Genomic DNA, 25,268 nt, shown 5'->3' on the forward strand with positions numbered 1-25,268 from the left:
ATCCTACTGCAAATAATATGGATGCAAATGGTCTAAATTTTCAAACTTGGAATGCATATTCCTTTATATTAGGATAATATCCCACATACAAGAATAGCATAGTTCGGGACGGCTTAAAACTCTTGTGCATTATTCTCTTATAAGCCGGTTTTTAGGGTTACATCCTAACGATTAGCTCTTTTAACGCTCTTACAAGCCGGTTTTTAGGATTAAATTATAGAAAAACTAATGAAAATGACTTGAAAATTTTAAGTTTTAAGGATAAGACAAAATAAACAGTATTTAAAGTTTTTCGTTAAAATTCTCATAAATTATACCAATGAGCCCTTAACAATTCACATCGGAATCTAGATAACAACTAGGTCATTTCATGGAAGGGGCAACTTATAGGAAATTTGACTCGCATTAAACTTATTAACATGTTATATTATCAGTTTTTCAAAACAAAACTTGTGGGGTGAGTAGGAAAGACATAACCATAAACATTAGAGTAAATTGTAGCAATTATCTTTTAATTTTAACTCAATTAGAGTAATGATCTCTCAATTAAAAATTTATTATTATTGGTATTTCAACTTATCAAAACGTGCAGCTATTATCTTTTTCGTTTCCTTTCAAACTTCCATCAAAATGAGTTAAATGTCATGCACGTAAGGTTAAATCAAGAGGCAAATATGAAAAATCAAATAAGAAAAATTGTATTAACGGTCCCTCAACTTTAATCCAACTGGAGAAATGGTCCTTCAACTTTAATTCAATTGGAGCAATGATCCAACTTTAATCTAATTGTAACAATGATCCTTCCAACATAACTCATTTTGATAGAATTCTAACGGAGTTGACAAAAAAAACCATAGGTACATATTTTGATGAGCTGAATGATCAATAATAATGATTTTTTAATTAAATAATCATTGTTTCAATTGAATTAAAGTTAAAAGCTACCCCTACAATTTAGAAAAAACATGGCATGGTTGTTTGTATGGTCTATTAGCAGTCAACGCAGGAAAGGGGTCTTGGAAAGTGTCCCTTGGTGTTCTCCAAGATTGATGTAGAATTTTCGAGGGAAAAATAAAAAATGAAAAAAATATATACAAAAAGGAAATTGGAAAAGGAAAACAGAGTGGTGTCTGACCTTTACTAAATTTAGGACCATTTTTCAGAGGGTACAGATTTTCACGACACCCTCAGCCTATATTGTGCTAGCTAGGTTTAGGGTCTAGCCTCATGACTGCTACCTGCAACCAAGCACTAATAATTCTGCCTACGTACGCAATGTTTGGTGTGATGACTGATTACATGGAATTCAAATATGTATTTTTGCATCTATATCCACCTAATTTCATTATCAATTTGTTCAATAAACCCAGAGGCGGAACGATTAAGAGTGCATTTGTTGCATTAAATTATTACAGATTAGATTAGTTTCATATACTAAACTAAGTTAATTTAATAAAATGTTTAATGCAATGTCAGACTAATAGCTGAAATGCCTTCTAGTTCTAGTCCAATTCCTAGCCCTCCAATTAAATTAGGGGTGTGCTATCCACACACCCTTTTTTACTTCTCCCACATCCCTTCTTAATTTCTATCATTTGATATTCTTTAATTCATCTGATCCGACGGTCGAAAGTTAAAAAGATGTGAGAGAAGTAAAAAAATGTGTGGATATCACATCCCTTAAATTACCATTTTTCCTTATATCTTTGACCTCTACGCGTAAAACGCAATAGCATTGGTTGGTCTAAGATTCCAACTCTTTCTGTCATCATCAACATTGTGAATCTCAAGCATCTGTGTCCATCAATGGACTCGGGCTCATCTTTTTTTGTTTTCGTACTACCATAACATATTGTTGTTGGTTCTTATTATTCGAATACCATTAGATTCAAGTACGTTTCTTTTCAATCCAAACTCTTTTCCTTTACAGTAGATCTGTAAATGGGTCGGTTTTATTAGGTTTGGATCGGGTTCAACCCGACCAGTTAAGTTAACGGATCATCCGAATCCGACCCGTTAAGCTAACGTATCACCCGTTTCACCTGTTTCACCCGTTAACAACTATTATTATTATTATTATTTTGCATAGAGTTTATATTTTGTTGTTAAGACTTTACTGAAATTACTAAAACATCATCAACTAACGGGTGTTAACGCGTTGACCCAAAATGACCCGTTGACGACCTGACCCGTTAAGCATTCATCCAAATATTAATATTAACGGGTCAGATCGGGTCCAAAATGCCAGGTCTACTTTGCAGGCCTTCTTTTTTCACTTCATCTCTCTTATTTCAGTGCTGACTTCCATTTCCCTCCTTTTGCTATTAACTTTTCTTTGTATTTTCTTTAGTCCTTTTGTTATATTTTCAAAATTTTCTTGCTTCACTCTTACTTCGAATTGAAGTGTTTGAGTTTGTACAATGTTATTAGTCCGCTGTATCGAATTTGATGGGTCTTTGAATGTTTGTGCAATTTACTCCAATTTTTCATATTGTGGGTCCCCTCCTCATATGAAATTTTGGTACTCATCACTCTGCCACTGAATAAACTAGTTTTGTTTCTTAATTCACATTATTATTTCATTGTTAATATAATCGTCAACGTACAACTAGCTCGGATTGAGTACAAAGGTTACATCAGAACTGATCACTGGATAAGGTTTACGCGTAATATGCAGTACGCTGTAGAAAAACGAAAGTCGTATTTATGTTTTGTCAAATCAAACGAACCCTAAATATATACATATATATATATATATATATATATATATATATATATAAAAGAATCGTTTAACAAGAGACATCCTCATTTTTCTCAAAAAATAGAAAAATCTTCTTAACCGTTGGATTTGATTTTAATGAAATTGTGTGGTTGAGATTGTGTAGCATGTGGTTTAATTTCAAACACACAATTTCATTAAAGTCAATCCAACAATTAAAATGATGCCTCATTTTAAAAAAATAAAATAAGAATCTCTATGGTTAAAAGGCCTGTATATATATATATATATGCAAAATAAATGAAACGATGTCGTTTTCAAGGGTTATTAATAGTAAATAGAGGATTTAACACGTTATCTAATACGTGGAAAGGGTGGAGACAAATTCTTTTTGGGTATCCCCACGTGAATGGAAATGGAAATGGAATAGAGATGTCTACTTTACACTTGCACATGCGAAACTTAAAGGAAGTAACCACAATCACAAGTGGAATTCTCGATGCCATTTTCCCATCATTGATCGAGATGTGATCGATGCCTATCAAAAAAGTGAAAAGGGAAGGAGAGAGTGAGGTGGATGAGTTAAGTAAAGTGGTATCTCATGTTATATCGAGAAATTTTTTTTTTTTAATGACGGTCATTATTAGATTTGAACTTAAGATTTTTTTTGAAGAAAAAAAAAAGATTGGGCGTTGATAAACTAAACAAATTAATAATTGACTTATTGTCACTCGACTGTCCAGATTGGATCTTTTCTGGATTTTAATGTTCGGAGCTTAAGGGTCAACAAATTCGAGTTCTTGGTTTGTTTGAAAGAGAAATAAGATCCCTTGGTTTGTGTGAGGTGAACTAGTGCAATGAGTAGATGGGAACCGGCGAATTCAATTTGAGTGGTTTCAACTATTGTTTATTCATTAGATTTGAATTTTAGATATCTTTTAAGAAAGTAACGATAGAGTGTCGTTAAACCTGTGAATGACTCGATCTTCCATCGAAGCAAAGGGAAATAGGAATGGGGAGCATGGTGGAGCGTCAATGGGGCCATGAACGATACAATCCCATCATTGAATTGAGCTAATAAGTTGTGCAATAAAATGAAAATAGCATGGGGGGAACCAACTTTTGACGCATAGAAACATAAATGCAGAAACACCATCTCTACCTTCTCAATTGAGTTGTTGGGGTTGATTTGAACCGTTGATTGTGATTTTTATCAAAAGATAATAAAAAAATGGATCGACGCATGCACAAAACCAAGGGATATATAGAGAGAGATCGATGATCGATCCCCAATTGCAATTGGCATTCCAAAGGACGACGTAGTTGTGAGGTTTTTTGATTAATAATGCAGATGGGCAGCATGTGGGTTTGCTAAGAACGGGAAAACAAGGCACAAAACGGGACCCTCCGGACGTAATAATTTGTCAAGAGGGGCTCAATATTGCCTGCCTCACACGACACCAGTGTCCTCGATTTGAAAAGATTTTTTAATGTGTTCAGAATACGTGGCAGTACATTATATATTATTATACATTTCAGTTATATGATGACATTTGATGTATATGACCGTGTTTCTGGCATACTGAAAAATATTTCCTCGATATGCCTCTTTTGCCACCTCTCCATGTTTAAAGACTAATGGCCCCCTCTCTGCTGACTCATAAATACAACGACCTAAATTCATTCTTCTGATATTTTGATTAGGTTTAGGTAGATAATATTCTTGAGTACTCCAACAATTAGATGAACATTATTGCATGTGTGAATTTGAATGTTGTGTTAAAACGTGAGCATTCAGCTCGAAACGAATTGTTAATGAGTAGATAGGCGGAAGTTCTTGAGTACGTACAAAATACTTTCATTTTCAACGTGAGATATTGTAAATATTGTTATGAATCATTACACTACTCTAGCAATAGATTTTATTTTAGGAAAACTAATGAAAATGACATGAAAACTTTGAGTTTTAACGATAAGTACAAAATAAAGGGTAAAATGAATAGTAACATGATGAATTTTTTAGTGTAAATATGTGATTTTTCGTTAAAATAAATAGTACCGAGAGCTTTTCGTTAAAGTTTCCTTTTATTTTTGGGAACTTTAACGAAAAACACCCGGTACTGTTCACTTTAACGAAAAACCACATTTTTACACTAAAAAGTCAATCTTGGTACTATTCACTTTACCCTTTATTTTGTCCTTATAATTAAAACTCAAAGTTTTCAAGCCCTTTTCATTAGTTTTCCTTTTATTTTTTGGCAAAAACGTTCTCTCTTGAATAATCGAGAGTGGTTGTAGACACGAACTTAGTCAAGTTAGTTAAAATAACATGCTCTTTTTTAAAATCCAAGTTAGATTCTATGCATAATTTAAGATAAAACTTGTACAACAAAAAAATTGAGAGTAATTAATCCATCGAAGATGCTCTTATGTCAACTAACAAAAATGTTAGAATCAAAGATAAAATATATATACATTAGAACCTCGATAATTTAACACCCGATAAATTAATAACTTCGGTTAGATAAAATTCTCAACCGGTCCCGACTTGGGAATACATGATAAAGTAAAAAGTTGCTAAATTAATTAGATAATATATTATAAACAATGCAGATAGGTCTCCCGAATATATAAATTAATAATTACTTGATAGATAATGCTTTTGCTTGATTTAATTGCTCATAAACTAGAATAATTTACAATTTATTTTTCAGAAAAAAAGTAAGTAAATTCATGAATTTTAGAAGTTTAACTGTATCTTTAAATATTTCAAGAAAAAAGGAAAAATTGGAGGAGTTGGGATAGCAGAGCCGTTGGCCGAGTCGTTGAGAACCGTTAAAAACGGGCGGGTGCGTCGTCCTAGAACCTTAAAGGCCCACCAACTTGGCCTGTTTTTATGTCTTCACGTGATCCCCGTTACGGAACCTTCAGAGCAAGTTGTGGAAAAAGTGGGCCAAAGTTGGGCCCACACTATATATTTCTTTTCAGAAGGACCACAAAACGTAACCCAAACCAGGAGGGGGGTTGGGAGGGGCAGGATATTCACGTGTCAGTCACCTCCCACGTGTTGACAACGATATAACCTTCCCTATCTGTGTAACCATAATCTTCTCATCTTTCTGAGGTCAATACTTTTGGGCGAGGAGGACGACTCTTGGAGTTAAGGACCACATCATACGATCATGTGCCATCGACGTGTGGGTCCCACGTTGAATTCGCCCCGATGTCGACGGTTGATTCTCCTGTTAATCGTACGTTCATTTATCGAAAACGCGTATCATGGTTTATTATTAAATGTTTACAAAATCAAGAGTTGAATAGATTAAGAAGTTGTATTAAGAGTCGTATTATATGATTGAGAAGTGTTAAGGAGACTATTTATGGACTTTCTGTCATCTCATGTTTTTATAACAATGTTTTAATGTTGGTACGATTTGAACTGTGAAGTGACAGAGAGTCCACAAAAATTTCTAATTTAAGAGAGTCGTTTTAGCATTTCCCTGCATGATTATGATCATGAGCTATCAACACTAGGGTCCCACAATGAATTTTCCATGATGTGGATGCTCAACTTTAGACTAAATTATCAAAAATCTAACAACATATAATGACCGTTTACTTGGAAAAAATTGATTGGAATGGGTATTGAAATGTTACCATTGATGAATTTTCTTGTATCTACTAACACATAGGTGCTGATTATGATCAGATTCATGAGTTCCTGTTCGTTTTAAAACATATCACTCCCACATTCAAAATTCATCATTTCAATACTTGAAAAACTAGGAAGCATATTGTTAACGTAGGGTCCTTTTCGACCTTCAAAAAAGTATAGGCATGGAAAAAGACCGAGTAAAGCCCAAGAAAGATCAAGGTCCAAAGAAGGAATGGAAGTTCAAAGCCTAATGGAATTAGGAAGAGTATTTCTGAGCGCTATAGCCGATAGTTCACCAGTCTGGCTTGACTAAGTAGCATAAAGCACTATTCGACTAACAAAGGTATGTAGACAAACAGACAGCTTTATAGCACATGGCTCTAAGAACAAGTCTACTCAAACATCAACCCAGGCTAAGTGTCGGTCACCATCAAAGACAAGAGCCTAGAACAGGACATAAAGGTTGTGAGATCATTGCTCGAAAGCAACACAGTTGACTAGTCAAGGGCATGCTTAGTGCTTGATACGCGTTGGCCCATAAAACATGTAATCCCGACTAAACGACTACCGCTTCACCGCCACATATCGACTTATGAACGAAAAAATAGCCAGCTCGCCAGTTTAGTGGGTATCTCATTTAATACCGTAGTAGTAAAGTAGGTGAGTCCGAAACTTTTTGGGCTCGCTAAGGGCCTCTATAAGAGGGTAGGTACCTTTTATAATGGGTCGGACGAGCAGTGAGAAAAAGGATAAGACCATAGCCAATCCCCTACTGTAATCTTTGAATTTATATATTCCGAGCATTACAGTGGATGTATCTTAGTTTTGAGAGGTGAACCACTTAAAATCTTGATTCCATTATTTCATAACTTTAAAATCTGGCTCATCAAGAGCTAATTGTTCTAATTTGCTAACAAATAAGTTTTGATCGTTAACACATATACTAAAGGGACGTAGTTGAGCCAATTCTCATTCTGTTTCTCCCCTATTCCTGTATTCGTCAATTTACGTCTTCTCTCATTCCAAGTAATTAAACACGCTACGAAATTCCATAAAAGTAACGGGCCTCAAACCCAATTTGCTTCAGGACTTTGAGTCAACAATTTGAATGGGCAGGCCCAAAGGGAGAGAGTGTCCTCCGGGTCCAAAGTCCAAAAGGCACGTCCTTCTTCTAAGAGCTCCGCTGAAAGAAAAGAATTTAGAACTTGAAGACTGAGAGAGATGACGATAGACGACGAGAGCTCCGTCTACGTCGGCGGCCTTCCGTACGACGCCACCGAGGAAACCGTCCTCAGAGTCTTCGAGCTGTACGGAAACGTCATTGCCGTTAAGGTCAGATCCCTCCTCCTCCCTCCATTTGCCGCTATTTTTTATTTTTTATTTTACTTTGTAGGGTTCTTTAGCATTTGGGATTTTCTCCCCCTCATCTGCTTCTTCTTGTTGCAGATTATCAACGACGCTTCGACGCGCGGAAAATGCTATGGCTTTGTCACTTTCAGGAATCCCCGGTCAGCGATTCTCGCCATCAATGAGATGGATGGGAGGGTAAGTAATTTTTGCTTTCTTCTTCCATTTGATTGAACACGTTTGTAATTAGGGGTTTTTTGATTGGTTTGTTATCTTATATTATTGAGTGAATTTTGGTGCTTTATTTGAATTAGACTGTTGATGGAAGAGTGATCAGAGTAAATGAAGTGAGGAGTAGAGGTAGAAGATTGAGTTTTGGGAGAGAGAGGGAGAGTTTCCGGTGGAATGCTGAGAGGGGGAGGAATTGGGATAGGGTTAGATACCATGAGAGGGATTTTGATCGGGATAGGGAGGACCGGTATAAGGATAGATTCAGTGATCGGTCCAGGGAGCGTGACCGTGACAGGTCCCTTGATGATGATGGTGAAGAGCGGGACAGACGGTATGAGAGGGAACACGATTATGATCACGCAGGGGACCATTTTTTGCATAGAGATCATCATCGGGACAGGGATGCGGAAGATAACGAGCAAGGACAGAGCAGGAACCGCGATCAGGGTTGGGAAAGAGATGGAGCTTTGGAGTCTGAACGAGATAGGGAGATGGACAAAACCAAAAGCCATGATAGCATCAGTGACAAGGATAGGGATGACCAGTCAAGGAGATGGAACGGGTAAGATACCCTTCTTATTTCTAATTGTTGGTTATCATTACAGTATCACGTTATCAGTTCAGTAGCAATCGTGTTTCTTGGGAGATGATCACGCAAATTCAATTAAACAGACTTTTATTGCTCCAATAAGAACTAGACCTTTCTTCACTATGTTTTCGTTGCTTTCCTGCAGTTCAAGTACAGTTGACCGACAAAGTCGGGACCGCATATCTCATCCAAGTGATGATTACAATGTTCAGGCAAGTTCAGCTTTTTTAGCTTTTCTTGCTAGGATAGTGCCATGCATTTGTAAGTTTTTGTCATCTTAACTAAGGAGTTTCTTTGCTTTCATATGTTCTGTTAAAAACATTAGGTAAAAGAACAGCTTGAGAGATCCATGCAAAAGATTGAAGAAATAAAAAATGAGGTTTGTCTCCCCATAAGAATTTACCCTTATTTCTTTGATTATTCAGAAACACCCAAGGCAGCATCCAGTAGTCATTTAGATGTCAATAAGCAAGAGGCACATTTTCTGGTTGTTCAACATACTTTCAAATGCATGAAGTCTTGTACTGCCTTTTAGGAGAGTAAGTTTTATTGCATGATGTCAGACTATTCAGATGGAGGAGAGCTTAGAGGAGAAGGAGAAACTTGTTTTGGATTTACAGAAGAAATCTAAGGTACTTTTTCTTATTGGTTAAAGGTCATTTTTTTATCTTGTGCGGTCTTTGACTGTAATCTGAATGTTATTTTACTGCAACTCTTTTGGTTTTACATGCTAAACGCGGTGCGTCATACTGAGAATCTGTTCATGCAGAAATTGGAGGATGCCTTGATAAATGCAAAGAAGAACTCTTCACACCAGAAGTTGAAGCTAACCAAGGTATTTTCAATCTCTAGGATTTGTTGTTAGTAAACTCTGCTTGACAAATAGCCATCAAATGGAGCTAATGCATGTTGTTTAAATTATTTGCAGCTACATAAATCATTTATGCAAGTAAAAGATTACACTGATAGACTTAAAATCTGTGAACGCGAACTTCAGGTTGGTGTTTTCGTTCCTCTGAAACTTGTACAGTTGTAAAGGAAAACAATGCTGATACATTTCCTTTTGATTAATGCACATAAATTCGTAAAGAAATGAACCATTTGGAAAATTTGCAAATGAGAAAGAACAGTTTTCTTCATCCTTGAATTGAAGTCAAATTAGTTTGCATTCGTCTGTCTTTCTTGTGAATATAATTTGCCTTTCTTGAATTGAATTCAAATTTCATTGGAGTTGGCATATTAACGCTTTTGTCCAATCAAACCCCCTAAGTTTGGTCTTCTTAAGATCTTCGTACCCTCGTTTTCCCACAAAAGTCTATTCTAGCATATGTACCAAGTGGAAAACTTTTATCTTTACATTCTGCACTGTTAGATTGTGGTAGGGTAAATGTTGCGAGAGAAATTAACATTAAACCATTTTGCTTGCAGTCACTCGTCGATACAGAATTATTGGAACATGGTAGTGAAGATGTTGGCTTAGGGGATGAAATCTTGACAATTGGTAATGCATGATGTACATCGTGATGAAATCTGGAAGAAGAGTAACATGTAACAAAGTATATTTATTGCCCCCTTTTTTGGGTGGGAGATTATGAAGCATCTGTAGATATTTACTTAAAAGTAAGTAGAGATTCAGCTGATTGTATCTGAGACATATATCCTACATCATGTTTCCCGATTAAGCTGGTGGTTTGTCTCGTGTTGGTACAACACTCTCGTCTTGTGATATGCATTTTCACTTTAACGCTTTATTAACTCATTGCTTCTTCATTCCTAAGAAGTGGAACTCTTTTGGGTTAGAATTGCATGTGTGTGATTCAGGACAGGTCTTATCTGCTGATATTTATCTAGCTCCACGAAAGCGGTTCATTATCGAATTTTTGTTGGGGTGTCGAATATGCATCTTTTATCGCCGAAGATGGAAAGATTGTGCAAACGTAAAATGTAATAACCTTCTTCCTCAGAACTGTATAAAGCAAAGGAACAGAAAGAAAAAGGGTGAGCCATAAAGTGGCTGTTGTGTGTTTTTTGTGAATGCCTTTGAGAGAGATCATCAGGGTGGAAAGAAGTCTTAGTCAGGCAGTAAAACACACACACACGCACACTTTCGGTGCTTCCTCTTTTTAGTTTCTTTCTGGGTAACAACACCACGATACATGGTTTAAGTGAGTTCAACCAACAAGTTTCCTACATTGCCCATGTATTTTTTATTGCATTATGTTTTGAACCCTAGCCGACCCCATTTAATGGGAAAATGTTTGTTGTTCATATGTTTTGAATCCTAAGTATTTTTAAAATGTGCGAATCTGTCTTTTACAGTTAAATTTGTCAATTTTCCTATAGGTAAAAGTCACAAAAAATGTGAACAATTTGATGATTGGGGGAAATTTTTAAAAATTTATGTGGAGAACGAACAAAAAAGAGATGCGTCAGCGGGTACACCGTCGTAATCGTTGTTATCTTGCTTGCTGGAACAGTGACAGTCGTTGTTTGATGCTGCCATGTGTCAGGCGAGTTTAGTCGAAGAAGGTGACGAAATATACCTTTGCCGTTCAAGATATAATTAAGAGGTATTACAAGTTCATGTCACTAAATTTTTACCATATACTTCAATATTTTTAATTATTAATTCAAGGACCTCCTTGTCTCTATAATTCATGCGTATGAATATTAAAAAAATCTGAATGGAAATAGATGTGAATTATTCCTTCAAATAGAATCCAATCTACAAAAGAAAAAGGAAAAGGGGAAAATAACACACTCAGTTTTCCCGTTATGACCTTTTTACCCCTTTCTACTGTCTGAGAGATTTTTCGTATCTCCGGAACACAGGATCGTAACGTACGACTCTGTGTTCCGATACACTGAAAATCTTCTCCTCTAATTCTAACCCGATGGGTACATATCACATCATAAATAATGGACAAATATTAGATTAAACATAATTAGCGCATAGAACATACATATGGGTAGCCTAATCTGTCTCCTATTCACCCTATGAAAATTAATCATCAAAAGGTCAGAACTTGAGCGTGATCTGACTTCCGTTACTGTCCCCGCCGTCTTCCGATCTCCGAGCAGCCAACACTCCTCCGTTTCTCTGATCTCCGCCGTTCATATGGACATGATCACCGCTCTCAGTACCCTTCCAGCTGCTGCTCTCCGACTTGCCGTCTTCGATGCTCTCTGACCTGTCCCCGGCTCCTCGGCCATCAGACTCGGGGGAGCTCTGGGTGTGGGAGGCGGTCGACGTCCTGTACACGTGGAGCTGGTGTTGGAGAGTGTGGTGGTGCAGCTGCTGCTGGTGCTGCTGCGTGGCGTAGAAATCTTGTGGCATTGGGGTGGCGCAATAGTGCGTTGGTGCATGGGAGCCCGGGTGCGGGCTGTAAAGAGCCGTGGGACCGTTGTGGGTTGCAGTAGCGTACTCCTGCGGCACCCAGATGCCGCCTAGGACTACCAGCTGTGGCGCTGGTCCTCCGCCTGCTTGGGGGCTTGGGCTCGGTCGTCTTGTGTGGAGCCTGTACTTCTGTAATTTTCACAATAATATAACAAAATTAACAATTAAGAAAGAGAAAAGAGAAAAAAAAAAGGATATGTTTAAAATATGAGTATTTTGCGGATTTCTTTCTAAACTAGTACTTCATAGTCGATTTCTCCTTAATTAAAACTTTTATTTAAATTAAGTTTTCTTTCTAAGTTATTATAAATGGCCAATTTCCCTCTATAGTCATGTTTATGCACTTCCCATCTAATTTTTATTCAGAAAAGTCACCATTTTTTTTAAGAAAAACAAACATCATCATTAAGTGTTATTTTTTCTTCTAATTATAATCATTTGTTACTTTTTATTTCTTGAGATTTATAACAAAAAGTTATATGAAATGTCATAAAATATGACTGAAGGGGGGAAACTGGTTGTTTGTAATAGTTCATAGCAAAATTTGCCTAAATAAAATAAAAAAATCAACAACGTAATACAAGTTCAGGAGAACAATAGACAATATACTTGTAAATAGGACAAAGGGTAAGGAAGCAAAGGGTAGGCATAGGTTTTTCGTGCCTGCATGGATCAGAAAAAGAGCAAGCCATGGACCCATATATATTGTACCTGCAAATGGCTTTTAACTTCATCATTGGTCAAACCGTCAACCTTCATCAGCTCTCTGATCTGTTTCGGGGTCGCCACTGCAAATTTGACCATAACAAACAAAACATATGTAAATAAGATTGAAATTGACCAGAAATCACAACAAATAGTAATAGCAATAAAAAACAAGCAAAAATTAATCATCGTAACAAATAAATAACGATTGAGAGCTATTAATTAGGACGTAGCTAGGGTTAGGTTACCTTGGGAACCACCAAGCATTTGAAGGGCATTGACGAATCTACGGTGTAAGTCCGGAGACCAACACCTCCTTGCCTTTCTATGGGTTTGAGCGGCCGCGGCGGCTGTAGTTGTTTGTCCATTTTGTCCCTCCGAGTTATTATTAATTCCACCAGCTCCTAATAATTTACCTTGTTCATTACAGTTCCCAGCAGCTGATGATGAATTATTATTTCCATTCTCATGATGGTCCTCCAAGATAATCTCTGCCTTGTTCTCCGGAGAGGCAAGAGCTAGTTCCGGAAGAGGCCGCAAAGTAGGGCTGCGGTCTTTGGAAAACGGAAGGAATGCTCCTCCACCGTAGGACCTAGGTTGCTTGGTGTCTAACCCTAGCTTGGGGCTGACGCTGAAGCCGATATCGGCTTCTTTCGGGCCAGATGTTATAGTTGATTGAGTTTTGGACGTTGCACTAGGGTTATGATCAGTTGCTTGACTCCAGAGTTGGGCGGAGGTCATCCAGTTTGCCTTATCAGAAGTAGGGTTGGTAGGTTTTTCTGAGCCTTCAGAGGTTGAATGTTTAAGGGGTATGAATTCTTCAAGCACTGGCCTGGTTTGGCCTTGGATATTGTTTGTTCTGTACGCCTGTAGCTGCTGCCTTGAAGCCTCCACAGCTTTAAAAAGAAAAACAAAGAAAAAAAATTAAATCTCTAGTATTATTATTTTCCGAATTGTGGTTGCTTTAGTTCTTTAGAAAATATGTTGGATATTCATATGTATGTGAGTGGCTACTTTGAGATAGCTCTCCCTTCTATAAATAAAAAGGGATAAAGAAAAAGGGTCGGGAATGGGAGCTGGACCTAAAAAATTAATTAAAACTTGAAGGAAGTTAGAAGAACATGAATCTTGAGACCTAGTACGATGGTGGAAAGCTATCTAGGTGCATGCATACCAGTGGTGAGGAGTTGCATGGAAAGAGGGAGTTCGCGCTTGAAAGCGTCGATCTTGAGACGTTCTTCTTCGAGGCGGGAGAGGAATTCTTCAAGCTTCTGAGTCTGAGGCTGGTCGTGGAGGTGAGACGCCTGCAGATCCCCAAAGGATTTGAGGAGCATGGAGTAACTATGGGGCTTGCAGTCCAGGCTCAGCTCTGAAGGCGACGATGCCATTTGACTTAAATATTGTAACTTCCTCAGAAAACTCACTACTGTTTTTATAAGAAAATGTCGATGCTCAAGCAAAAACAAGAACAGGGTTATGCGGGAACAAACAAGAGCAAAAGAAGGTCTTTGGCTCTTTCTAAGAAACTCTAGATAGGATGGAGAAGTTTTTCAAAACAAGGTTAGAGAGAAAGAGAGAGAGAGAGAGAGAGAGAGAGAGAGAGAGATAGATATAGAAATAAAGTGAGGGGGTGTTGGTTTCTGAAAACAAGGAGGATCGAGGTGGGATCGTCTTCTTTTTAAGGTGAGTTCAAGGGAATAAAGTGCTTTTTGCTGGAAGAGATTTAAGAGAGAGAGAGAGAGAGAGAGAGAGAGAGAGAGAGAGAGAGAGGAAGAGAAAATAAAGCAAAGAGGGGATAAAGAGGGATGGTAACTTCTTGCAAAGAACAAAGGCAAATGAACAAAAGCTAAAAATAAGTATTCTCTCTCTCTCTCTCTCTCTCTCTCTACTGGTCTTTGGCTGTGGGTGTTGGAGAAGGAATCAAGGCGTCTGACAGAAGAGGGTCATGTGCTAAGAGCCTTTGCTTGGACTTGATACTCTCTCTCTCTCTCTCTCTCTCTCTCTCTCTCTAAGTCTGTCCGTCTAGTCTGTACGATTTCAAATTCACCAAAATAAAAGTTGATTCTTCTTGCTACTACTGCTCTAACTTTTTTTTTTTCTCCCTTTCTCTCTTTAGTAATTATTTCCCTTACTTTTCTTTGGTCCTTCGAATCGTACTCTGCTATGAACTTCTTATTCTCTACTCAACCAAAATTAAGATATTTGTATTAATATTCAAGCCATCCTACAAAAATTAGTTCTTGTTTCCATTCATGTACTCTACTTCACCTAGTTTTGTTTTAGTCTAACATATGTGCATACACACATCGCCCGTGATATTTGACATGATGACCATGGAATGGAATGTTCAAAACTAGGTACTGCAAATTGAAGAATTGCCTCGCAGTAATTAGGGTTTACAAAATTAAAATCCGTTAAATCGTCAAATTCCAATGACTACACACTATTAGAACGTGAACATTCAACCTAAAATCAATAAATAACTTGAGAGAGGTCAAAATATTTGAACTAGTAAGGCAAAAATTTTATTTTCAATATGGGACAACTCTTAAAATACACAACTGAATTGACAAAATCAACCTCTTAAATAAATTAACCACTATTTGGAGAAAGTTTATCTTATACACTGTTGTTAGAAATGTGATGAAAACACATATAGTTAGCAAACGTTAAATAAAATAACCTATCAAATCACATATTGTTAGAAATGTAGGATATATTCCATGGTTGTGATGTACGTGTATCACATTAAAGTCTAACCAGGGAAAAGCTCTCACACCAATGACACCATACCAAAGTCCAAAGCAGCAGCAGATTGTAGATACTGGACACGTGTACGGCCAAGTATTACGTATTAGAGACAGAGGGTACCCTTACCAAAGTATTCAATCATTTACATATAATTATATGTATTCATGATTCTATGATGATTAAATATTAAAAAAAAAAGGCCCTTGGGAGAGGAGCTAGCATATACTATATATCATCCACATCCATGATCCATATATATTAATTTTTTACCAGCGAAATGGAATATGAGCTAGAAAGAATCGGAGGAAGAAAAAGAGGACATATTCAAACTGGATATTTAGCATCAATATTCCAAGCACCATGCTGCAATTGCATGAAACTTGCTTTTTGGTTTCAAAAGTTGCATAAGTGCTGTGCAAATGAGTGTATTCAGAGATAGGAAGGGGGAATATCTAATAAAAAGATGAAACATTCATGTTAAAAGAACATAATATTTTGCCTCTAAGGAAAAGGAATATCTTCGTTCCAATTCTACGACTCTAAATTGAGGGAACAAAACCCACAAAGCTTAAAGGGAATAGGAAAACCATTACCACCCCAAAAAAGAATAATAAAGGAGCCTAAGAGATGGGAATCTTCTTCTGCTACTCACTTTAATGAAGTGGGTTGGAAGGTAAGAAGATTCTTTATAAAAATTAGGGGATTTTCCTAGGGTTCTGAACCTCCATAACAATTAATCTCGATTCACCTTTGAATGAAATGAATTTTATATATTTGAACCAAAAGAAATATATTTGAGGGTGCATTTTTGTTCGCTGCCATCAAGTGGTGGTAGTGCTCACACCACCCTATTTGTTATTATTGGATGAGTTCAAATTTTGAGTTTTGTGTCTATCCGCTATACAAACAGGATGGTGAGCAAAAATATTCCCAATGTTTGAGGGCTGTAGCAAAAAAATCAAATAGTTTGTGGATAAGATCTAGAGGTACCCACTTCGATATATAGCTTGTTAGTTTGACACAAGCAATTACATGAATGGACATGTAATGACTCAGTTATCTTAATACTCAATTAGCAAAATTCTACAGTACTTCATAGAGTATTGTATCCTCACCCTAATGTGTATTATATTTTAATCCTTAAATAAGACGAGGATGATCGAAAAATTGTCGATCACTCAACTGCTGAATGGATTACAACTTGTGAAAAGGGAATTTAACTTTTTAAGTAGGGGTGGAAAACGGAGAGATACCACTAAACTCTCAAGATTAATGCATAATACAAAGAGTTATAGGCATTCATCATGATGCATACCAATAAAGAATTACATACTGATTGAGTCTCTCCCCCTCTCAGGTCACAACAAGCTTTTAGTATTGATACTGCAGTATAATGCATGCGCTTTCTAGGCTTTCTTCAATCCATCATATGAACTTTGTACACTATTTAATTAGCTTTTTGTTATAAATAATCTGGTTGCTGCATGGCTTGGCATGCAACTAAAAAAATGAAAAACGGTCAGTCCAAATGCAGGTCCATGAATTATCAGGGAAAGACCTAAGCTTGCAGTAAGAGAGACAGATACTTTTTCTACTAGAAAATGATCAAAGTCGCAGAGAGAGGGAGGGGACATGATAGCATTGCATCGAATTCTCTTTTATCTGTTCCAAAGAGAAAGATAGATAGAGATGTGCAAATAATGATGGTTGGTCGCTTTCTGAAATCAGTCTTCTCGTACAAGCCTCCAACCCTAACCTTTTCTGCAGATTCTCTCTCTCTCTCTTAATTTCTTTGTTTTGTTTTTGTTTAGGGTTTTCCAAAGGAGAGCAAAGCAAAGGAAAAGAAGGAAAACAAAGGAAAACAAAGGGATTCTCCTGGTGACAACTGTCATGATATTCCCCCATATCGTCCCCTCTGAATATCCCTTTTGTCTGGCGCAAAAATTAAGGAATATTCATTATCTTTTACTTTCCCGTTTTACGATTAAAATTGCATTGCCTTCATATTAGAAGATTAAAATTGTGTAATAAACAGAAACCGAGGTGGGATGGCTCTGCCCCAATTGGATAAGGATTGTCTGCTCTCCTAGTTGTGGTGTCCTTTCATGTTCTCCTATTTTGTGCGGTCACGGTTAAGTTACGTTAATATTTTATATTAATTTTTTAATAAGATAATAAGACAAAAAACAATAAAAATATAAAATATTAACATGACTTAACCGTGACCGCACAAAATAAGAGAGCATGAAAGGGCACTATAACTAGGAGGGCAGACAATCCTTATCCGCCCCGCCCCAATTGGCCCTTTGCTGAAATCCATGTAATGCTTTAGGCTTTCGTAGTCTCTGTTGAGGTTGTCTGCGGACACTACAGGCTACAGCAACTTGTAGCTTGTAATTGATTGATATTTTGAGTTGAAGTTAGATTAATGTAAACGTCATTCAAACGAGTGGTTCATCTTTTAAGCACATAATAATATATAATTAACGTCATTAAAATTATATTTCAATTACAAGAAAGAATTCTCTCTTTCAAACGGTCCCTTAATTATATAGTTGGAAAGGTGCGGGCCGGGGCAACGTTTTCTCTATGCATGCATGCATGCCCTAATTCAATTATAGAAGAAACTTTTCAGTGTGTCGGAAACACGGTTTATACATCAAATGTCATAATATAAGTGATTGGATACTTGAATAAAAAATTTCCAACCACTTATATTATAACACTTGATATACTGGGTCATATTTTTGAAACACTAAAAAATTTCTCCAACTAAAGATAATATATAGTTGCCACCGGTTTTTTAATGGGTTTCACATGGGCAAAAAGGTGTGATACCACAAATAGCCTATCTTATATTTTTTGCTAGCCTTTGGAAATAAACTTTACTGTGAATAAACAAAAGCCGTAGTTACTAGTTAAGGACCACTATTTTTTAACAGAAATCCCCACTAACTCCAAGGCTAAACTTTTCCTATGCTCTATGCCATGCATACTTAAAGCGCTCTCTCAGATGCTGGATGATAATTCAGGTTAAAAAAGTAGATGTTCAGAAAGGTGTTTCTTTGATTCCATTCGTAATTAACTTTTAAATCATCTATGCCAGGAAATGTCATACTACATACCATACTGAACATGACATAATGCTTGTATAGATAATATGTTCAAAGAAGGAATACGAATTATTATACCAGCTAGTTAGGTCTTTCACAATGACGGGACAATCTGAGTTTGATTCTAATTTTCTAAATACTATCTGAAAGGTGGTATATATATGTCCTATATACGTATATACACACACAGCAAATTATTATACCAGCTAGTTGTAGATATAAAGTCCACCTGATTTAGTATATGCTTTAAAATGCGCCACAAGGAGTCTTCAAGATCAGTACCAGTCTTCAGTATAGTTAAGCTTTGAATAGGAATACGACATTGTCAGATTCTATTCTATTCTATTCTATATCCACTAATTGATTATCTAAATTTACTTTCAGCTGGAACTGATTATATACTTGTGTGTGTGTCGTCTGAGGCGGATAGGTGGCACCAATTTTTTTTACATAATTTTTGACGTATGTTTTTGTGGCCCACTTAAATGTATTTCAACGATCCGAACCGTCTATCTTTTAGGTCTTCCCTTAAAGTCATGTCCACCAAAAATCACCCTAATCTGAATCCCCATATAACCATTGGATTAGGGTTTCTTTATAGAACCTCTTCGTCGATTTTCCTTAGTACAAATGAATGTTTTAATGGTTTTGAGTTTGTCTAATTTTTTGCAAAAATCATCTATGAATGATGTTCCCAAAGAAAACGGTTTGAACCGTTAAAATACAATACGGAATGGGCCCACAAAAAACATGTTTTAAAAATTGTATAAAAAAGAGTGGTGTCACGTATCCGGCCACCACTTTTCGGCCTATATATATGTGCATTTATAATGTCAAAGTTGCTGCAACTGGTTTCAAATTAAAGGCCGAAATATAACAAAAGGGAATACTAAGAAGCTTTAAGAAGCATTATATGAAATATTCTTATTTCCTGTAATTAACTTTGCGGAAAGGCAAATGAAAGCTACATTTAAGGGCTGTAAGTTTGTCAATGAGAATCATCAACTAAGAATTGTTGATGAGAAAGACGATTTGTTCTACTAAATTCCCTAATTCACTTCAGATTTATGGATTCCACGCTTTGGCATCAGAATTTCATGTTTTATTGATGATTAATATTGCAATCTAGCTGTTGAGAAGATCATTTGAATTATATTTGGATATATACTTCATTATTCCTATCTTCAACAAAAAGGTTGTGCCCTCTCTCAATCTGTTTTTATAGAGTACTGCTATCCACACGTACATTTTTACCTCTCACACAACTCTTTGAATTTTAGGTTGTCGGATTGAATAAGTTGAAAAATGTCAATGGACAAAAATAACAAGGACGTGAGAAAATGTAAAAAGAGATGTGTGAATAGCACTACCCTTTTTATTGTAAAATGACAAAGTACTACTTCAAGAACGAGAACAATTTTTTTCCTTAGTCCTTAAAAAGCAAACAAATATAGAAAAGAAGAGGGAAGAAGACAGTGGCGGACGTAAGCGTAGACATTAGCTAGAGTGGATGTTCTTTTTTCTATGCATTTGAGTTTGAATCCGCATTCCTTCACTTTAGATTAGTTTAAAATAAAATATTTTTTGTATAAAAATTACAAAAATAAAGTATTTAATTTGCAAATTAATTATACTTTTTCAAGCCTTCTTAAGAATTTCCTAGCTAGAAATTAAAACCATCTTGGGATTTAATTGGTCAAAAATGAAATTCTGATTTTTCTTTCCGGAAGACTGGCACTTATCTTTTCTTGGAATTTGAAGGAATTGGAGTTTTGACCAAAAACATTAAGAACTGAGTGCACATAGAATCTGAATAAGCAAGAGAGTGGAGTATGGAATTAGAATCACATTGGTCGGCCTCTTATGAAAAGATATGAACTACTTAATTAATAATACTTATAAGAAGGCACAGTTAGAGTGTTTATGAAGAAACGAATGCGAACATATATCTTAAATATATATTATGATGTTGACCTATTATTGGCTTAATCAACAAAAGGTATTCAATAGATTTTTTTTTCAGTTTGTTGGGAACACTGTCTGGTACACTTAGTGTCATAATACAAGTGGTTAGACATTTCTTTTTCTAGGTACCCAACTACTTATATTATGATACTTAGTATACATGGCCATGTTTCCGGACACAATAAATATATTCTCCAATCAAGTCTTCTTCTTAGAGAGAGAGAAAAAAAATATCTTCATCATGTAGGTACATGCATCACGACAAGTCGTAAAATATCTAGTTTATGATCAACTTTATACGCCCAACATGATCCACCACCAACATTATTGATATTGTCTCGACATCATCGATATAATCTCTTTCTCACTTTGGTCGGTTTCACTGTAAGTTGATTGATCGCTTCAGACTTTCTTGATGTGTTATGTTGTATTTGGTTTCCAAGAAAATAAGAATGAGTAGTGTTACACTTACCACATTTTCTATATCACCTCTCTAATAGAGGTAAGGTCCATCAATACATGTGGGTCATATATCTGTTAGAGAGGTGGTACAAATATGGTACGAAAAAAATGATAAGATTAGCATTTTTGAAGAAAATCATGGTTTTTTTATAGTTTCTTTACGAAGTACTTTTAAACATTAGTAGGGATTTTGGCATGGAATATAAATGAAAGGGGCAAAAGGATAAGATGAATGTGCGGAAATTATTTTTCTTATCTTATATATACATAAACACATATACGTATTGTAACGTCTAGCCCAAGGCCCCAATACAACAAAACAAGAGTTAGCCCTTAGTTATATGGACCGATGGATCTTCGTGCTTGTAGCCCAGGTTTCAATCTAAGGCCCAAATTGGAACTTCTGACCCAAACAAAATATAAATTGACGAAAATACCCTTCCCGCTTTATGTGGCATTAACGGCCAACCATATCCTGCTCCTTTCCTTCCTCTGCTCTCTCTTCTTCAAGCTTTTGGCTATGGCTTCTCTCTTCCCAAACACCACAATTCCAAACCCAAATATCTCTCTCCCCAAACACTCTCTTCCCACAGAACCCCACAAAATCTCACAAACCCAATTCACAAAAGCTCCAGAAAATGCGAAAAGCAATCAAATTCTGTACCAATCGTACTTCAGTCGCATGTCATCTCTCTGCAAGCAAGGCCAAATTCAACAGGCTGTGGACTTGGTCGCCGAAATGGAGCTCAAAAATCTCCGCATCGGGCCTGAAGTCTACGGCGAGCTCCTCCAGGGGTGCGTCTACGAGCGAGCTCTTCATACGGGTAGGCAAATTCACGCTCAGATTGTCAAGAAAGGTGCCATCTTTGCGATGAATGAGTACATTGAAACCAAGTTAGTGATTTTCTACGCGAAATGCGATAATCCGGAGGCTTCAAATAGTTTGTTTAGGAGGGTGAGGTTGAAAAATGTGTTTTCTTGGGCTGCTGTTATTGGGTTGAATTGCAGGAAGGGTTTTTATCAAGAGGCTTTGCTAGGGTTTAAGGAAATGCAGGAAAATGGGCTGCTGCCGGATAATTTTGTGCTTCCGAATGTATTGAAGGCTTGTGGTGGTTTGGAGTGGATTCGGATTGGAAAAGTGGTTCATGGGTTGGTGGTGAAGTTGGGTTGTGGTGGGTGTGTGTTTGTTGCTAGTAGTCTTGTGGATATGTATGGAAAATGTGGGGAGGTGGAGGATGCAAGAAAGGTGTTTGATGGTATGCCCCAAAGAAATGCAGTGGCTTGGAATTCGATGATTGTGGGTTATGTACAAAACGGTTTGAATGAGGAAGCTATTGAGGTGTTTTATGAGATGAGGGAGGAGGGTGTTGAGCCCACTCAAGTTACTCTATCGAGCTTTCTTTCGGCTTCCACTAATTTAGGCGCGTTACAAGACGGTAAGCAAGGTCATGCAATTGCCGTGATATGTGGAATAGAAATGACGACCAATTTGGGGAGTTCTCTTATAAACTTTTATTCCAAGGTTGGTTTGATTGAGGATGCAGAATCGGTTTTTAGTAGGATGCTTGAGAAAGATGTGGTCACATGGAATTTGCTCATATCTGGATATGTGCAAATTGGAGAGGTTGACAAAGCACTGAATATGTGCCATCTAATGAGACTCGAAAACTTGAGGTTTGACTCTGTGACTCTTGCAACCTTAATGTCTGCTTTTGCAGATATGCGTAATTTAAAGTTGGGTAAGGAGGGACATTGCTATTGTATAAGGAACAACCTTGAATCTGACGTGGTTGTTGTGAGTAGCATTGTAGACATGTATGCCAAATGTGAGAAAATTGGTTGTGCAAGACGAGTTTTCAATTCTTCGATAACAAAAGATCTTATTCTGTGGAACACAATGCTGGCTGCTTTTGCAGAATTGGGTCACAGTGGTGAGGCCTTAAATTTGTTCTATCAGATGCAGCTAGAAAGCGTGCCGCCAAATGTGATATCATGGAACTCTCTGATTTTAGGGTTTCTGAATAGTGGCCAGGTCAATGAGGCTAAAGATATGTTTTTGCAAATGCAGTCCCTTGGAGTCCAACCTAACCTGGTTACTTGGACTTCCCTGATCTCGGGTCTGGCTAGGAATGGTTTTGGCTATGAAGCGATTCTAACATTCCAGCGGATGCAAGAAGCTGGAGTTAAACCGAACGTTGTTAGCATTATTGGTGTACTCTTGGCTTGCATAAACGTGGCATCATTACAGATTGGAAGAGCCTTACATGGATATTTGATACGGCATTCACTCTACTTGTCAATTCCAATCGCGACCTCTTTGGTAGATATGTATGCTAAATGTGGCAACAGAGATCAAGCGAAGAGGGTGTTTGATATGATTCCAGACAAGGAGTTACCTATCTACAATGCAATGATTTCCGGTTTTGCATTACACGGTCAAGCTGTGGAAGCTCTTGCACTATATCGGTGCTTAAGGGAAGAAGGTTTGAAACCCGACAACATAACCTTTACCAATGCGTTATACGCATGTAGCCATGCCATGATGGTTAGCGAAGGATTGGAGCTTTTCGTTGATATGGTGTCCAATCACAATATAAATCCGAGTATAGAGCATTATGGCTGTATGGTTAGTCTTCTTTCACGGTGTGGAGACCTGGATGAAGCTTTTAGGCTCATTAGCACGATGCCTTACAAGCCTGATGTGCAGATATTGGGATCATTACTTGCTGCTTGTAGGGAACACAATAAGATCGAACTCGAAGAATATCTATCCAATCAACTACTGAAATTACAGCCAGACAATTCCGGAAACTATGTAGCAATGTCAAATGCCTATGCAGCTGCAGGAAAATGGGATGAGGTAAAAAAGGTGAGGCAGTTAATGAAAGAAAGGGGCTTGCGAAAAATTCCCGGATGCAGCTGGATTCAAGTCGGAGAAGAACTTAATGTGTTTGTTGCTGGTGACAAGTCACACCCTGAAACTGAAGAAATCTATACGACATTGGCATTGTTGCTAATGGAAATGTCTTTTCGCTGATGTTTTCCTTCAAATTACACTCGTCATTTTGAACGTTGCTGTTTTCCCTGGGTTGGTGGGATCTGTAAATACAAAATACTGAATCTTATGTGTATTTCGTTTGAAAACTATACAGTTTCTGTGACCGATTGTATGCTGTATTTCTTCAACAAATGATAGGAGAACGAGAAAGATAATTTTACAACAGGTCATTATCTATCCACAACAAGCCCAATGTCTCCTAACTTAATATTAAACCGGAGACCACCTCTTATCAAGTAAAGACCGAGGGCCGCTAAACCATCTGATCATCGTCCGCTGTATTGGCTATCGCTTTCACCGCACTGAGAAGAACAAAGAACTGATGGAATGCTTGAATCGTTGAAGCAACGAGACCCACAATTCAATAAAAAAATGTGATGAGTTGGGTGTGATGCTTGCTTTTTACGTAACTATTCTTTAATTATTGAGCAGAAAAAGGCAGGAAACTAATACAACTGAAGAGCAAAGCAGAGAATTGAGCAGTTGATTAACTTTTTCCAGGGTTTTACTATTTACTTCTTCAAGTACGTGAAGATGAGCAAGAACGTGTAGCTCATGCCTCAACTGATTAAGCGCATTTGCAGATACATCCGAACTTGTGTACTTGAATTTCCGCTCCCCAAGTGTAATTTTTAGGGGAAAAACATGTGCTTTCTCAGTCACTAGTACGTACCTTGTTTCATGTGGGAACATGGGTAACATGTCATGCTATTTTTCCAAACAGATCGAAGTAGTACGGACCTTGTTTCTTGTGGGAACATGGGTAAGATGTCATGCTATTTTTCCAAACAGATCAAAGTTGTTTCACTATTTGCTTCGTCATGTACATGAATAAGAATTAGGGACGTACAGCTAAAGTGATTAAGAGCAATTTTTATCGCATTTGAACATATGTATTTAATTCCCCGCTCTCCGAATATTAGCCGTTACCTTAATTTGCTATTAAATTTGGTTGGTTGGGTTGGATATGACTTGAGAACAACTTCTAATAATTTGAAGATTCTTGTTTCTTGATAGATGACCTAAACATGCATATCATTCATAGTTCATCAATCTGATGTTGTAGGTGGACACAAAATAGGTAGTGTACTCTTGATATTAAATTCAACTGTTAAGATGATTATTTATTTGAATTTTGTTCCTACAGCCCAAATTTAAACCTTGTAAGTTACAACCATGTATTTGTTTTTAGTAACTTCAAAGTATTACTTTGAAGGCAAGTAACTGTAAAGGTGGTACTATCCACACACACATTTTTACTTTCCACACATTCCTT

General features: G+C 37.0%; 3 protein-coding genes across 6 annotated transcripts; 2 read left to right on the plus strand and 1 right to left on the minus strand.

Annotated features, from left to right (window-relative positions):
- Positions 1–6,953: 6,953 nt before the first annotated feature.
- LOC103448513 (uncharacterized) lies at positions 6,954–10,223 on the plus strand. 4 transcript variants are annotated; one of them, XM_008387775.4, is made up of 9 exons: positions 6,954–7,706; positions 7,821–7,919; positions 8,036–8,514; positions 8,687–8,753; positions 8,867–8,920; positions 9,105–9,173; positions 9,311–9,376; positions 9,470–9,538; positions 9,970–10,223. In XM_008387775.4, exons 1-9 carry the CDS (start codon positions 7,596–7,598, stop codon positions 10,051–10,053), a joined length of 1,098 nt encoding a protein of 365 aa, XP_008385997.2. In that variant the 5' UTR covers positions 6,954–7,595; the 3' UTR covers positions 10,054–10,223. The 4 variants fall into 4 exon arrangements, with proteins under 4 accessions (XP_008385997.2, XP_008386005.2, XP_008386014.2 ...); XM_008387783.4 differs by having other exon boundaries at positions 7,103–7,706; positions 9,114–9,173; XM_008387792.4 differs by lacking the exon at positions 8,867–8,920 and having other exon boundaries at positions 7,103–7,706.
- Positions 10,224–11,222: 999 nt separating this feature from the next.
- LOC103406742 (myb family transcription factor EFM-like) lies at positions 11,223–14,291 on the minus strand. Its single transcript, XM_008345739.4, has 4 exons — positions 13,818–14,291; positions 12,892–13,539; positions 12,650–12,726; positions 11,223–12,067 (listed from the first exon to the last, which is right to left on the minus strand). The coding sequence occupies exons 1-4, from the start codon at positions 14,029–14,031 to the stop codon at positions 11,561–11,563; spliced, it is 1,446 nt and encodes a 481-aa protein (XP_008343961.2). The 5' UTR covers positions 14,032–14,291; the 3' UTR covers positions 11,223–11,560.
- Positions 14,292–21,407: 7,116 nt separating this feature from the next.
- On the plus strand, positions 21,408–24,081 carry LOC103452431 (pentatricopeptide repeat-containing protein At5g55740, chloroplastic). The gene has a single exon (XM_008391917.4). The coding sequence runs from the start codon at positions 21,455–21,457 to the stop codon at positions 23,969–23,971; it is 2,517 nt and encodes an 838-aa protein (XP_008390139.2). The 5' UTR covers positions 21,408–21,454; the 3' UTR covers positions 23,972–24,081.
- Positions 24,082–25,268: the final 1,187 nt, after the last annotated feature.

This window comes from Malus domestica, chromosome 02, assembly GCF_042453785.1.
Source record: "Malus domestica chromosome 02, GDT2T_hap1".
In the NCBI taxonomy this organism is placed as follows: Eukaryota; Viridiplantae; Streptophyta; class Magnoliopsida; order Rosales; family Rosaceae; genus Malus; species Malus domestica.

What these genes read in the sequence shown, in the direction of transcription:
- LOC103448513 (XM_008387775.4), top strand. Translation starts at nt 7,596, where the DNA reads ATGACGATAGACGACGAGAGCTCCGTCTACGTCGGCGGCCTTCCGTAC. An exon ending in CAGTCAAGGAGATGGAACGG is followed by an intron (nt 8,515 to 8,686) that starts GTAAGATACCCT and finishes GCTTTCCTGCAG; the next exon opens with TTCAAGTACAGTTGACCGAC. An exon ending in TCTGTGAACGCGAACTTCAG is followed by an intron (nt 9,539 to 9,969) that starts GTTGGTGTTTTC and finishes TTTTGCTTGCAG; the next exon opens with TCACTCGTCGATACAGAATT.
- LOC103406742 (XM_008345739.4), bottom strand. Translation starts at nt 14,031, where the DNA reads ATGGCATCGTCGCCTTCAGAGCTGAGCCTGGACTGCAAGCCCCATAGT. An exon ending in AATGCTTGGTGGTTCCCAAG is followed by an intron (nt 12,727 to 12,891) that starts GTAACCTAACCC and finishes TCAAATTTGCAG; the next exon opens with TGGCGACCCCGAAACAGATC. An exon ending in AAGTTAAAAGCCATTTGCAG is followed by an intron (nt 12,068 to 12,649) that starts GTACAATATATA and finishes TGAAAATTACAG; the next exon opens with AAGTACAGGCTCCACACAAG.
- LOC103452431 (XM_008391917.4), top strand. Translation starts at nt 21,455, where the DNA reads ATGGCTTCTCTCTTCCCAAACACCACAATTCCAAACCCAAATATCTCT.